Source organism: Dromaius novaehollandiae, chromosome 1 (assembly GCF_036370855.1).
Source record: "Dromaius novaehollandiae isolate bDroNov1 chromosome 1, bDroNov1.hap1, whole genome shotgun sequence".
Taxonomy (NCBI): domain Eukaryota; kingdom Metazoa; phylum Chordata; class Aves; order Casuariiformes; family Dromaiidae; genus Dromaius; species Dromaius novaehollandiae.
The window spans coordinates 120,509,001-120,525,377 of record NC_088098.1 but is presented as its reverse complement, the minus strand read 5'-3'; the positions used below and the strand labels follow the sequence as shown (position 1 = coordinate 120,525,377).

General features: G+C 38.8%; 1 protein-coding gene across 1 annotated transcript in view; it reads left to right on the top strand.

Annotated features, from left to right (window-relative positions):
* DSCAM (DS cell adhesion molecule) overlaps window positions 1–15,801 on the top strand; it is a 389,570-nt gene extending 373,769 nt beyond the window's left edge. The window contains exon 31 of the mRNA XM_064525230.1: window positions 14,780–15,801. Within this exon, the coding sequence (XP_064381300.1) occupies window positions 14,780–15,120 (341 nt within the window). The 3' untranslated portion in view covers window positions 15,121–15,801. The remainder of the gene's footprint in view (window positions 1–14,779) is intronic.
* Window positions 15,802–16,377: the final 576 nt, after the last annotated feature.

The following is a 16,377-nucleotide window of genomic DNA, read 5'->3' as shown; positions in this document are numbered from 1 at the left end:
GCATACAGCACTTAATTCAATCTCTGCTCTTAGCTTAAAAGCTCCTGGGATTAGGACATCATCATAGCCCCTTTAGCAAATTGCAGATTTGTAGCCATCTTTAGCTCTGTTAGTTAAAATGGCTTGAATTTGTACCTGTTCCTCCTGATTGGCTTTAACTTCTCTTTGCAGTAAGGAGATGAACTATACCATGAACCTAATAAATAGTTTCAATATCTTGGAAGAAAATTTAATGTTCCAGTGGAGCAACTTGAATGTTGGCCCATAAATTTTGAGTGATATGTTCTTAAAGGATACTTTTTGGAGAGCTTTAAAAAAAACCATATGGGTAGAAATAATCTTCAGTATTAGCAGACAAACCAGTATTATTAGTGTTCAAATCAGTGAGGAAAGACTTAAGGGGCATATTTCTTCTTTTACCCACAACTTCTGAAATTCTATAGAAGTTATTAATAATTCAAATATAATAATTCAAAGTTATCTGTACATCTGGGAATATAGAGAAGAAATAATAAAGTTAAACCATTTAGATGAAGCAGATGAGAACATCTAAGATAGACTGACTGTGCTTCTTCAGCCTGTCTTTATTCTTCTTTGAATTCAGGGTTTTTTTTCAAGACACTTTTACCTGTCTGTTTTCACGGTGCCTGTCTCTTCTTTTCCCCTGCTCGATCTCTTTCTTGTATAATGTCACTTTCAATAATCTATGCCTCCTCCTATCTAATTTCTGACCTCACTTTTAAATCTAGCTTCCTTAATGCTATCTGCTGTAACTTCTGTGGTTGCAATAAAGGTTTAGGAGTCTACAAAAAATAGTATTTATTTTTCAAAACTGATCCCCAACAATCATAAAAGAGTCTCAGATAGATTGTAACAAAGATTTATTTGGAAAAATGAGACATTTGGAAAAATGGGACTACCCAAAGGTAAGGCCACAGCTTGTTGCTACCATAATGGTTTGCCTATAAGCAAGCAAAATGTTAGACCAGCTGAAGCCTGCTTTCAGAAGGCCTTCCTATGAGCTTCTGAGGTCTTCCTGACTTGTGTTACTTGACAGTTTCCTCGCTTTTCCTTAGCATCTCACAGGACTGTTTTGCATCTGTAGGGTCAAGCCTGCCAATTGAATTATCTGCTTTATCCAAAAGGTAGCATTTGAGACTTCAGGTTACTCCACACTGAGGTAGTTACTGATTAGGAGTAGGGAATCTGAGTACTTTTTGGTTGGAGGAAAAAAGTTGTCATCCAGATTCAATGACTTGTATTCTGGGGGGTGAAATCAACCTGATGTAATGTTCCCAACTTCCCTCTCACTTTCATTCAGAAATAGAATAAAAACATTTGTGTCTTTAGCCACCTCATCAGCTGGAATTAAATTTGGATGGTTCATCAGATGTCTAGGCAAGCTTAGAAATTGATGATTTCTAGTACTATAACTATGAATTAGGACTGTCTTTTCAGAACTTCTATATATTGCATACAGCCCTAATTCTGTAATTAATAATGCATAGTAGATGACCGCCTCATATTCTAGCCCACTGTAAGTCTTTTAATAGTCCTTTTCCCACCCAGTCAGCTTGTATCGCAGATACTCATTGAGGTGGCATTTAGAACTGCTTCTGACTTTTTCTGGATTTCTTCTTCTATCTTTTTCCTGAAATGTAGTCTACACAAGAAGCAGTTTCATGAAGTCACCTCAAACGTGGATGCAAAAGAAAGCAAGGATTTTGCCATGAAAACTATGAAAACTAGAAGTATAATGACACTTCTAGAAAGAAAAAAAGACCAATTATACCTAATATAACAGCAACTAGAAAATGCGGAAACAAACTGATTTTGGCATACTAAATCTGAGACATGGACCAGCACTTCAGAATCATCTGAATATTTGGCACGGTTATTATTCTAAAATTCAGACTGCCAAACATATTATGTTGTAGTACACATCTGTACATCTCAGTTGAAGTTACTGCATCATTGTCTTGACCCAGGCCAACACTTTCAAGTATATAGAGAAGGTGGTATTAGAGAGTCTGCAACACAAAATATTCAAGGAGTTTCAGGAGTTGCATTGTTCTTCAACTTTTGAAAAGTCACAGCTACCAGAAATGGAAGGGGAGAAATAAGATTTATATGGATTCTCAGATTCAGTGTTTTTAAAGTATGTCTTAAGCAGTATCATTTTCTGATCTTTACAACACCATAGCCAGATTTTTGGAAAGAGATCAGATTATTTGTAGGTTTTTGTTTCTGCATCAATGGAATCATCATTATTTTACTTTTATAATAACTGTGAATCACACGTTTTGAATGGCAGATCAAAATAAAATTGCTGCCTAACAACATCTTTTCCTTAGCTTCCCAAATGCGAAGGCATGGATGGAGATCCATCTACAGGAAGGCATGAAGGTGGAGGCTAGTGGAATCTCCCTGCCCCTCACTGCACTGGAAAACATGACTTCCTGCAGATCTACAGGCAAAGAGCAGCATGCAGATTTTTGTGGACTTCACTGAGCTGGCAGACCCGATCTCAGCAGGTCTTGCAGGTGACCCGCTGGAGATGGATGACCCTGCTCAGTAAGCCACTAGGATGGTGATGTGACCTAGGAAGCATCTTGAAGAGAAAACTGGAGAAGCAGAGATAGTACAGTAGTATTTTAAACAATGGGGATGAATCAGACCCTTTAGAAAAGAAAGTGTCCAGTTCCTAAAATCGCTGCAGTGTTAATGTTCTTCATGGTATAAAAGTCATATCAATGTATTGTTAGCATTGCATCTAATATCTTTCTCAACATCAAAGCTCCAAAAAGTTTGGGACAATTATTTTATTACTATTGTTCCCATCACCGCAGTTGTCACTAACTGGGAGTTTGTTTAGCAAGATCAAGTCCTCAAGGGATTGGTGTGCTGGGTAATCATCTCAACAGTAGACTAGGTCCTTTCAGATCAAGATTGAGGCACATTGTCGTATTAATATTCAGAAGTTTCAACAATTGTTACCCAAGGTTTACCTGATAAGATGATAAATGAGTCAGTCCTTTGTCCTCCAAAACTGTCACTCAAATCTTGCATTCAGAAACTGGGTGGGACAAAAATTAGAAAGAAATATACCCTGTTCCTACCTCCCACTGTGCCATAAAAGAGTTTGCAATGTAAGATAACAATAGGTAATTGTAGAAGTTGAAAAAATTTTCTAATAAGGTTTCTCTTGTTTCAAAAATATTAGCCACAAATTGAATTATCATAACAATTATTCTTAACTGCAATAAACATTACAGTAGCAGACTTTATTAAAAATAGATTTCTGTTATTATAATTTTAAATCTTGGTAATAGCCTCAGCTAAAATGCCTCTTTTTTTGCTCCCTTTCCTCCTAAACTATTGGACCTGAGAAAAGAATAGTTATTAATTGGGCGATATTTTAATAATGCTGTGCTTCCCAAGTGCTCGATCGATTTAGTAGACAAACCATTTACCTGCATCCTCTGACAATGGAATTCATTCTTGGAAGAAATAATATAGCACTGGTGCTTGAATAGGAAATATCTACAAACTTCAGTCAGGTCTCTTACAATTTGCAGAAACATACCTCTCACTGACCTACTGCCTAAAGGAGAAAGTATTAGGCAGCGCAGACCAGCTGTTACCCAGAGAGGCCCAAAGACTGTATAAATACCACTATATAAGGCACATTTTTGATTTAGGATTTTTTCACGTGGGCATCTAAGTCAACAGCCTGAGTCTCTCCCCAAGCCTATTGCACATTTACTACAAAAGACACAAACCTCTATGGCTTTGCTGATAGAGTAGATATGGTCTCCCCAGCTCCCTGCACATTTACAAGAAATAAAGTACTAACAATGATACTGTTCTTTCAGTATTAAGGTGCCTTAATTAGCACTGTTGACCCAATTTGCAAATTTGTTGCTGATTTGACTAATCCTGAAGATTTGAGTGACAAAGTCTTGGCTTACAGAGAAGCCTTTAGCTACAGAATACAAATACTTTGTTAAATAATTGTTTACAAGAATCCCTTAAAATAGAGGCTAGTCATCACCTGCAGTACATGAATGTTGTGTTAAACACCAAACGGCAAGGTAAAATTTATGATCAAGGAACAAATCTTCTTTTCCAGTATTGAGGCACTACAGCTAAAAATAAGCTGCTTAGCACAATAAGGAAAATATGAAGTACACAGTAAGCACAGTATATTTCCTACATCAGCTCTGTAACCTGAGAAAAAAAAGTGTGAACTTTTTTCCACTGATACATGAGTTCAAGGTGAAGGAGTTGTTTTTCTCTTCTACCTGATGAAGACAAGTGCAACATAGTGATGGAATCTATTTAGAGACTTACCTTTCTCCTGAAATGTTGCTGACAGCACTCCATAAGCTGCGGCCGTAACTGAATCCTATATGAATTCAGCCACTGGGGATTCACTAATGGTTGGGACTCTTGGTTTAGGGCCTCCAATGTACCTTCTACCTCCTTTTCCCTGGCCTATTATTTTATTCTGCACTGACTGAAAATAGAATTGTACAGATCTGCAGTTTCCAGACCCAAACTGAATTTCTTGAAGATACCTGAGACCTACATTTGACATTTTTTGTTCAGGAAGCCAGCAGCAAAGTATAAAAAGGATAATGTATGGGTTATTTTCTTTTTCAAGTCTCCACTTGTGCTGTATCCTTTCAAATACAATAGAATATATATACATGTATGTATATACACATACTGTATGTACTGTGTATACAGACCATCGAACTCATCAGCCTGGCTCCACAGCTGGAGGCCGAGGTCCAGCACTCAGAAAACAGCTTAAAGGAACTAATCAAAGTAGGCAGGCAGGCAAATAGAAAAATAGGCAGAACAGCTGTAAATGGGAGAAATAACTTCTTGCCTACCTTTTTAATTTTAGCATATACTCTTAATATATATGTGATATGAATACATATCATCTGTTTCTGAGTTTACTCCCCTAGATCAGCATCTCAAATTTTGTCTTGATAGATTTTCCTGTGCCTAGAATACCCCTTGGTTTAAGCTTGTATTGCACTACTGGAAAACTGGTAATATTTCATGTAGAGACAGACTGTGCTGCTTGCTTCTTATCACAGAAAGGGCACATCAATGATGAGAATAAATTTTCTTCATCCTCTCTCAGCTTTTCTTTCTGTAGAATACCAGGAGCTTTTTCTTCCTTCAGCTATGAAAAGCTAAATGTTCTGCAGATATGAAATCATTTAATTATGCATTTAATTTGACATGACTACATACTTAAGGTCATTGATTTGCATTATTATTCTGGTGGATTTACAGAGGAAGGTTCATTTTGCAAGTTTTTGTAACCTTGCTGCTACAGTAAAATTGAACCTCAGCAGGATCAGATCAGAAGCTAAACTGCTATGAGATCAAAAAGGAAAAATACATTGGTGTACATCCTCAGTTTAAATAGGGCAGCTGTTTAGTTACAAATACAAAGTTTCCATGCAATTGTAATGTGAAAATTCCATTTTAAGTGGCATATAAGGTGCCTGAAAGCTAAACTTAATTCAGTGATAATAAAAATAATTTAAATTATATTTGCAGCTCTCATGGATGAAGTAGTGATACTGGTGTAAGGAAGGTTTATTTGATTTTTTTTTAATTACAGGAAAGAAACAACTGGTGCCTTCTTCAAGGATTCTAGCAGGAGTGTCTAACAGCACAATTATCCTTTCCTGTTGTTCCCTAATTTTTTTGTGTTTTTGATTTGAAAGTTAATGGTGACTTTGGAAAAGTACATTGTTCCAAACTGTGCTCGTTCGTAATACTTTTTGCTTTCTTCTAGATTAGAAGTTGCATACTAAGGGAAAACCCTTTTCAAGAATGCCCATTCCCTATCTTTGTAGTACCAACAAATTCTGGGTTATTAAAAGTGAGATTTTTTTTTAATTTGAATTTCATTTAATTTTCTAAAGCTGATTATTTGCTTCTTGGTGTTTGTTGGCTTTTTCCTCAGATGTAACAATCAAATGTTTTTTATAGGTTTGGAGGTATTGGGTTCAACTCTACTTAGTGTAGTGTTTTATGCCTAAAGCAAGGATTACATTTATGATTAAATTTTCAGTTACTTTCATGTTCTTACAGTCAGAACCTCAATGTTTAGAATTCTAAATTTTCAGTTTTAGCTGCAAATCACATGAGCATGATGCAGGTTGAGGTCAACAGAGTGGCTCTTACAGATTTCAGGGAGCTCTGGGTCAGGTTCCAACTATTCACCTCTCCAGCTTCTGTGCTGAGTCTGGGCTCCAAGGCTATCCCAGGAATAAACCCATGAAGAATGCCAGTTTCCATAATGTCACAACTGATTTAAACCTCAGCTGAAGTGATGCATAATTAAACACTTTCCATTCACTGCACCCGTGATCAGCAAACTGGTCAACTGGTCTTCAAACTCCAGTGTTACTAACTATAGGCACCTGAGTGATGGTGCATCTTTTCTAGCTCAGCAAGTGGACAGGAGAGCACTGTCTTAGAGTGTCCTTAAAAATGTATGAAGTGGCTTGCGTGACAAGCTGAAGATGAGAACAGAGAACTCCCATACTTTGCTTTTCTATCACCTTTTCATTATTTATAGATATTTTTTCTAAGTTTCTGTTTTGTAGTGCCTATTGATTTACATGGAGTGGTTCATTTTACAAATTTTTATAACTTAGGTGTTACAATTGAAACAGAAAGGCCTCAAATCTATAGTTGCACTAGTGCTGTCAAACTCAACATCCACATGGCATCTCTGTAGGGTCTAAATCTATCCAATCCCTGGAGTTAATCAGTTCTTCCTTACTTATATCACTGGTTCAGCAATGCGGAGGCCTGTAAAAATGTCAGCTTTGCCTTAAATATTGAAGTTAGTTCGACTTCTGAAAGGTACAAAGCATCTAAAGAGTCATTTAGAAGTGCAGCACTGTATGTAAGGCCAAAGTTCTGCTTATCAAAATAAGAAACAAAAATGTGCTGCGTCATTTCCTGTTTTATTAGAAGTTTCAAAACCAGGCAACAATATAAGTAATCAGGTCTCCTGGCATTTAGTCAGACAAATGAGCCATTTTAAAGTGTGTTACCCTGATATATTAAATGTATGAACTCAGTTAAATTATAGTAGTCATGCTTTTTGCTTGAAGACACATTGATTGAGAACTTCTTCATGGAATTAGAAGGCTTAAACCTAAATAACAAAATGAATCATCTTTAAAAAAAAATCCACATTAGTTAGAATTCTCATTTTCAGTCACTTAAACCTAATCTCTAGTAAGTATAAATCAATTTATAGTCTTTCTGAAATCAATATAGCTACTCTGACTTATGCCAGTAGAAAATCTGGCTCCTGAACTACAGCTTTACTGACATCCTGATGTTTCTTAACAGGTAACTGCAATGATTGTAGTGAACAGCAGCTGTTATTTTTATTTTGTTGTGTGAAACTTAACTGGTATTTTTTACTGCTTTTATGAAAATGACAGTTTTAGCAGATTGCCACATGCAACTAACTATTAAAGGTCTTCGTATCATCTATGAGGGTGCAATTTTCATATAGAAAGAAAAACGAAACTTTCCAGTTATAAAATACAGTCTTGAAGAAGTGGTAAGGAGTTCTGATTTCTCAGTCTAGAAATGGGAAACTTTGCATATTTTGCTAAAGGGTTCCGGCTGTTTCCTATCTACAGGATCACACACTTGTGCAAGATAACAATGTGATTTTATTCCATCTGCCTAAACACTGTGAGAAGCACAAAATATGTAATGGAGTGAGTCATAAAGCCATGAAGCACGAGCCTGCGGTGATTACCCGCACGGAAAAGAGAACCTGACAAGCCGCTAGCCAGCTGCAAGTTAACAACAAGAATGCATCCAGACACCTTGTTGGCCTTGTTCAACATTATGCATTTAGTTAGCTTAAAAATATATCCTGAAAGTTGAGCACTTTGATCATTTTTCTTGGGTAGCTGAGCAAAAGCGGAAGATATTATGAAGAAGCAATGAGTGTGTGCCTGTTTTCACTATAGCTTCTTCTCTAACCAGAAAGCTGTGTCCTGCCTCCTTTCTCCTTCCTGTTTCTTCTGCTGTTTGGCTGTCCACTGAAGCTATAATTTAAGCAAACACTTGGACCTTTTGCCTCTTATGGCATTTGGGAGGGCTGCAGAATTTATTAAATCTGGTTTTCCTACTGAAGCTTACCAATGGACTCAGAAGTCTGTGGTCTCCTGAACTTGCTCATGGTGGGCTCCTGTGGGCTGAGAGGGAGCAGAAGGTCCCAGTTGAAGCATCAGCAATTTGCATGGGGAAATTTCCCTTGCATTTCAGCTACTGATCAATGCTAGCTCCAGAGAGCGAGTCCCTGTTGTTTAAAACATCCTTCAGAACTTTGTCATTATGTGGTGACTGTATTTCGCTACAACATTTCTGAGAAAATAATGATTACTAAAAATAAAGGGCATGGGGAAGGCAGTTCCATGGTGGATGGATCCTGTGAAAAAAAGAAAAAGCAGGCCTCAGTAAAAGCCTGCCTACTCTTTTGGATCTTTACATTTCATTATCCTCCAAGTTTTGAACTGAACCTTCACCTTAGTGCTGAGTAAGGGGATGCACCCCAACCCATGGTTCCAGTAGCAGCTGTCTCTTGCCCCATGCACCTCACATGCACAGGGCAGGAAGGAGTGCAGCTCTTGGAAGGGAGCAGCTTGCTTCCCTCTTGCGGCCGGTCACTTACCCAGGCCAAAAAGGCAGCACGGCAGAGCTCAAGCTGAGGTCTTAGGTCCTCCCTGAGGTAGCACCAGGCTGAGACATGTGTCAGCCAAGCCAGGATTTTTGGACTGACCCTTTTTAGTATTGTGCTTGGCTGAGCAGGGCACAGGAAAAAGCTGGCCAAGCAATTGGTGTGTTAATAAAGGCTTTATCACTCTTTTAGAGTGCTTATATTTGATTTGGCAGTGTGCTTTGAGATTCTTAGCCTGTTGCTATGGAAATGCTTGCGATGCACCACAGTCTATTTTGTGGGTTCAGTGCGGGATACAGCGACAGAAGATGGACAGGGAGGGAGCAAGAGCTGGTTTCAAGCACTGACAGCAGAAATTGTAAATATGTTATTGCTGCTATCAGTCCGGCTTTAGCTCAAGCTGCGGTTGGCTAAGAAAGTCTCACTTGCTGCCTTTCAGTGGGGTGTCATTTGTGAAGTGACAAAGATCTCTGGATGTCACTGGTGCTGTTTGTTCCATCAGACTTCTCACCCTGGCCTTGCAAACCCTCTGTCCTGTCCTGATTTCTAAAATTAGCTTCTTCTATTGGCAGTCTTTTCGTGACAAACCAGCCTACATGTATCAGCAGCTACTACACTGATTTATTTACTGTGCTGGTGAGTTAGAAAGCCCCACTAAACTTTTCTTTTAATTAGCATAAACCTGAACTTAAAGCTAGCTATCAACAGCTACTCTCCTTCTTTCCTTACTTTCAGATGAAAACACAATGTCCCGTGAGGTACAGAGTGCTTCCACTTCCCAACACAGAACATGGCAAGAGATGCCCAGCCCAGTGCTTGTACATGCACCCAACACTGCACAGTGTTGTGAAGAGTTATGTGTTCGGATCCCAAACCAGCATGCATTGACATGGCACTTTGTCTGTGCTACCACAGATAAAGGGATTCAGCTGTGGCATGATCGCAGGTGTTGCAGCACGAATGTTCCTGTATGCTCCATATTACTCATAGCAATCAAGGAGATGCTTTAAGATCTTTTTTTGCCCATTCCCCTTTTCAAGTTAGTAGGGTAAATGCCGTCTTTTCCCTATCTTCTTACTTCTGGTAAAATATTCTGCCATATTCACAAGTCCTACCTTATAAACTTTTCTAAAATAATCTTTCAAATTAACATGGAATTTTCTTCACATGACAATCAAAATTTGAAAATCATCAGGCAGTCATCATCACTGGGGGTATCTGTGTTGGAGCATAGTGGAGAAAATTTGCTTTCGTTTTGGTAGGAGTTATGAGTCATGAAAAAATGCATATAGCTATCACATGACAACTTGGTAAGAGTATCTTTTTTTGCAGTCTGTGATGATCCCTGTATTGAATATAGTAGAAATGCTTAGCTTTTCCAGAGTAGATGGAAACAGAAACCCATGCAAACTTTCTGGCATTTGAAAGAGATATAAGGTAAATCTTCAGTGAAAATGGAGCGCATCTCAGTTTCGTTTAGTTCTGCAAACAAGATAGCTATCTTGAATAAAACCTTAGTAAAGATGAGCACTGGTATTTTTTTCTTCAATGTAACCTGCCAGACTCATCCCAAACCTTCCTACACCTGGAGCTGTCCTCCAAAAGAGAGATAAAAATATACATTGTTTCTGCAAAGCTTTTTTACATCAGCTTAGCTGTACAGAAATAAAGGCTCGACATTTTTGCCCAGTGCTGCATAAACTTAGAAAATGCACTCTTTCTGGTAGAGTGTGTTGTTTATGGTAAATATAACAGTAACTGACTTTTAGCATGTGTTTACAAACATGTATTGAAGATAAAACTTTTTTAAAATGTACTTTTTAATTGTTAAATATTTATTTAGGGGGTTGGCCAGTCAGAAAAAAAAGAATGAGGTAGCTCTGTCTTAAATTACTGCATTCATTTGAGTGGATGATTATTATTTGTGTACAAACTCAGTGTTTCTAAATGCAGCAAATTTCTCCTTTTAAAAAAATGCATAAGAAAACTTTAGTTTTTGAATGGCTTTTGTACTAATTAAGCCTAAGAGCATGAATTATTAAACATGCTCATTTGCAGTGCTCATGCAGTTGAAAGGTTTGCTTTCATTACTAATAAGGCACACACACCGCTGAAAAAAGGTAATTAGAGCATCAAAGGCAATGAACCATCCTGAAACTTCATAATGCTTTGCCTGAAAAATTTATCATTTGGCTGAATTATCCTTTAGCAGAATAGTAAGAAACTGAAAAATGTCTATTCTGCTGTGTCCAGAAGGATGTGAACTGAAATCTTTCCATGTAACTCCACAGCTATGGTGAGAGCCTTTTAATCTTCTTTAAATACCTTCAGAATTGATGTAGGAATGCCAAAAATGAACCGCTGTGGTTATATTTCAAAGACTATATGTTTTTAGTCAGAAACACATTAGTTCATATAAATCAAATAATTTTCACATCCTGTGATACCATTTCAATCCTAGCAAAGAAGAGAAAGTTACATTCTCAAAATTGTTCTTTTCCAGTGATTTTAATCATCCAGTTATTTCATAAGCAGTTGCAGGGAAAGATGCTTCTTGGAGATAAGAAACAGTACTGGCACTTTTTATGGTATGAAAATGTGTATGTCATACCAAATAATCAGTGTTCTGTGTAAAGCAATGATGTCAGATATTTGTGCGCTGTGTATCTAGCTTTGGAGAACAAGTTACACTCTCCAGTTTCTCATTAGTACAATCCTGTTAAAACCCTGCCCCTACTCATTTAGACAATTACAGTAAAATGTCTGCCTATTGTTTACACAGATTATTGACTATGCCTTCTTATGTGGATTTAGGGAGAAAAAAAGGTCTTTTTTTCCTATGGCCTGAAGCTCTTAAATACATGTGAGAAATGTCTAGGCAGTAGCTTGCAGACAAACCTTCATCTCTTTAAGGTTCAGCACTTATTTTTTTCACAGTCTGTGCATACCCATTGCTCTCGAGACATAGTGATGCATCAAGATACTGAAATGGCTATCCAGCATGACAGTTGGAGATTGCCAATGAGCCATGCTTTGGAGTCTGCTCTGCATCAGTTCCTCTGCCGAAAGCAGACTGTAAAACATGAAATGAAGCAGTAAGAGGGAATGTGTACGACCTGGCTAATCTTAATAAAGCAATGCATGTTACACCATCTGGCACAGCCTCTCACAACCGGGATTAGGATGACGGAGACCTTGAGGAAAATGCCTGTTGGTGTGGGAGATATGGATGGAGACTCAGTGCCGAAAAGTGGTACTCTTCTGCCAGGGCTGACGGACCCCCTGTGCTGCCAAGTGGGCAACCATCAGAGCACAAGAGAAACCCCCCCTCTCTAAACCTGGCAGCCCCAAAGTATCTGTTGGCTCCTCGGACAAGAGGAAAGATACTACTTTGGTGTATAGCTAGTCATAAAATTTTCTACCTACTAAACCCATTCAGAAACGTTCTTTGCTGTTCGCCTTCACTGGGGCCCACATGGTTATAAACACCTGCCAGAGGCACCAAGCAAAGGCCCTAATCACCTTCATTAGCAGACTGAGAGGGCTACACAGGAGGGCCCGTCCACCCCTCCTGCATTTGTCCTTCTCCACTGACTCTGGGGCATGGGTAGCAATAAGGCTCCTAATTTAGGATATGTCTGTGCTGCCAAAGACTTATGCCACAGGGAGCAACACCAAACAATGAAAAATGCTTCCCATCCTCGCTGCTGAGGGCTGCTCCCCTTCTTTTACCACCTCCTCTGTGCAGACTATAGAGAAAGGTCTTTGGAGCAAACTAGCCCCACGGCTGCGTTTTGGAAGGACTCACTCCAAAAGGAAATCCAGAAGCAAAATAACTTATGTGCAGCGGGGGCTGTCAGGGGATCAGGATGCAGGTGCACACTGTGCAGCTGAGCTTTTGGACAGCCTAGACATTCCCTTGGGCAGCTCAGTTAGATGCCTATAATTAAGGGGAATGAATCTGCGCCTAGCTGTGTCTGCCAGTTTGTGTGCCTATATCGCTATGTACTTTACACGAGTGGTAGGTACATTGCTGTCTCAGCTGAAGAAAGTCCTATATGCATAATGTTTTTGGCATGAAGGGTACCACAGGAAAATGGGGTAAATGAGTAAGACCAATTGATGTTATCCTAATTCATTTTTCAAGTGATAATCGGCAGGATTATAAGCACAAACTTCCCCCTCTCTCTCCAGCCTTACATAAATGTTGCTATGGTACATATGTCGGCCTAATCTTGAGATACGCACATCTTGCTGTGTGGGGGTTAAATAGAGTATACCGTGCATCTGTGTTGGAGATGGAACTAGAATAAAACATATGGTGTCAGACAGGGCCTGGGGGAGTTCTGCAGCAATAAACAGTGATTCTGCCCAAATGTAACTGCTTGGCAATTCTCTGTCTGTGACCTGAAATCAGGGACAGAGCACAAGCTGTTAGTCTTTTAGGTAAGAATTGCAGTGCCTTGACTTACATGAGAAAGCAAAAGACCTGTTTTATTTTAATGTATTGGGCAGCTTTTAGCTTGGTTAGGAAAAATGAAATCTTTGTAGTACATTGTTTTAACATGACCTTGTATCCAGAAGTGCTTTCTTGGTCTACTGTTTATACTACTGGCACAGATCAGCCTTTATTTCTACTGCTGCAAGAGGCTTCTATTTGAAACACTTGGGATGCATCCCATCTGTATGGTTTTGATAACAGCCATAAGAAGGAAGCTATACATTTGCCGAGTTCGGTAGAGAAATGAAAATTATTCTTGAATGCACCTGTAGCAGTACTTTTTCATATACATGTGAGGATACACCATCAAATATTTTTGGAAGGGAATACCAGTATGTTCCTGATTGCCCCTAATTTTCCTGAGGCACCTTTATATATAACTAACTTTATATATAACTATATTTAACTAACTTATATAACTAAGTTAATCTGATTTGTGTAGCAGGTCTAATGTATGTAGAGATATGTGGAAGGTAATGCTCACCCCTAACTAATTACAGACAGCAGGTCCGAGGCACCAGTTTGTAGTCAGTAGCTAGGAGGGGTTATGTGGTGCTGGGGAAAGGACTGTAAGATCTTTGCAATGATAAATCCTCTGGACTGAGCAGACTGCTATGCGAAATGCCCAGGAATCAGGGGAAATGACAAATTAGGGGTCCTGTAAGGCTAACTGACTCTTGCACGCATGGTCTGTTTTTCATGTGCACACCAGTATATGCCTGTTGTCAAGGGCTTCTTGACAGAAAGGAGAAAGGTTGGTACAAGAGTTAGGGTGCCATCCCCAGCACATTTTGTTGCCACAAAATGTTCCCTGTCTCTCTTTGTCTCAATTTCCTGCTTACGAATGGAAACAGCAGCACCTTGCTAGCCATAGACTGTCAGGGGTAGAAAATCATTAGGTGGTTTAAATACAACTTTGATGGATGGCAGGTAAGTGTTTTATATTAGGATAAGAATGCTTTTCTGTTTTATTTAGAAGTATCTCTAAATCTGTAGCCTTAACACCCGTCCATGCTTTTTTTATTAATTCAGTCGTTCTACTCTAGATTGGGAGCCAGTAATGTAATTATGAATGTTTTCATTTAAAAGGGAAAATAAGAAATGTACCAAGCCTCCGCATTATCCAGGTTTGACAAATGAAAATCAAGACCTTTTGTTTTAAGCTTTTGAGAAAAACTCCCTAGACTTTTCAGTTTGTCTTCTTCATGCTGTGAGTGCATGTAAATAAATTGCAGTTGTTATTGTCATTCTCTTATGATAGGTAATATTAATCCTAATACAGTTCTTAGGAACAAGCCCGAAAGAAGCTCCTTGACCCATTAACTTTGATTCTGTAAGATCACAGTGTAGTAAACAGCCAACAAGCAATATATCTGTGATAAATGCTGCACTTGGATTACAGATATTCTGCTTTGGAACCATATTTGTTGGCTGAACCCATCCTCTTGAATCCCCCAGCCAGTAGGCAAGTTTAGCATAGCGCACAATTTTAAGTGAGGATTTGTTTTTTGCTTTTGCCTCCCCAGGTGATCTCATGCATTTGCCACCCTATCTTAGAATGGACTTTTTACTAAACCGTGGCGTGCAGGGTGCGAGCAGAGACCTGGGTTTGGGGCAAGCCTGCCTGGAGCCGCAGAAAAGCCGAACCTTGAAGCGCCCCACGGTCCTGGAGCCAATACCGATGGAGACATCCTCCACAAGGGAAGTACAGTCGTGGCAACCTGGTGCTGTGGCAACCTTACCTCAGCGAGAAGGAGCTGAGCTAGGACAGGCAGCAAAAATGAGCAGCTCCCAAGAATCCCTGCTGGACTCCCGGGGCCACTTGAAAGGCAACAATCCCTACGCAAAATCTTACACCCTGGTATAACAAAAAGAGCATGGCTGGACAGTGGCTGTAAATACTTACAATGAAAAAAAATCCAATGAAAGCTACCTTTTTTTTATTGAATTCCAATATTTATAATTAAAGAAGAAGATTGCCAAAATATTTGACAAAAAAAAAATATGAATGACAGACAGTGCAAAGACTCTCTTGCTTTTTTTCTGTCTGAGTGTGAGCTTCATCTGACTGGACATCTGAATTTTTGGGTAAAAGAGTCCAGTTTTCTGATCTTCACAAGCGTTTGTGTTTTTACTGATTTTGTACGAAGTGCATGGAGACTTAACTAAAACATTTTAACTGGAAGTTCCATCAGACAAGATTAAAAAGGGGGGGAAAAATCACCTATTTGTGAATTCAACAGGAACATTGATTTGGGAAAACAAAAAGTCTTTTGTCATGTTTGCACTTTTTTTTTAAATTAGAAAATGGGTCCTTGATTGTTCTTTTTTTGTTGTTAATTAGGATGAGTGCTGTCAGTGGAGTGAGGGGATCAGTTTGGTTTTTTTTTAATATTAATTTAATGAGACACTCTTTGCATTTTGTCTATGCGAAATAAAAGGGTCTTCTGCCTTTATTTGTGAGGTCTGCTTCTATCGCCTTCTGCTGTGCTTGATTTTCTCAAAGTGTAATAGCTATGTTAGTACCATACTCTGAATAATGTATTGCTGCATCTTGATCAGAGAAGAGGAGTGGGGGTCATGCTTTTGAAAATAATTGGGGTTCACCTACTCACAGCCTCTCTTGCCGCCACAGGGAAGAGAGTCAGAATGATGCAAAGACAGATGTGTTCACAATCGAACATTTGAGACTCCATGCTTTCCCTTAATCTGAAAGCAGAAGGCTTTCATTCGACTTCAGTATTTTTTGGATCAGAGTCTTTATATAACAAAAGATGTGTTGACGTTACCTTACTTATTTCTTAACAATGGACTGTTAGTCCATTTGGGAGCAGCACTCACAGAAATTAGTTGCTTACATAAGGATTGAAAAAAATCCAGCTTCTCCCACAATAGGAAAAAGGGAATAAAAAGTTATCCCAGTTCTAAGATCAACATGGCTTTCTTTAGATGAAAAAAATCTTTTGGGGGGGAGTTGTCAGCTCATACTACTTTATTGCACCTTTTGATTACATGAGAGAATATTGTTTTATACAAAATGTAAGTGATTGGATACTCACTCCAGTTCGTGGGTTTAACACAACAGCATTTGCACCGTCTTGCCAAGTGCCTCCTTGTGCTTTCT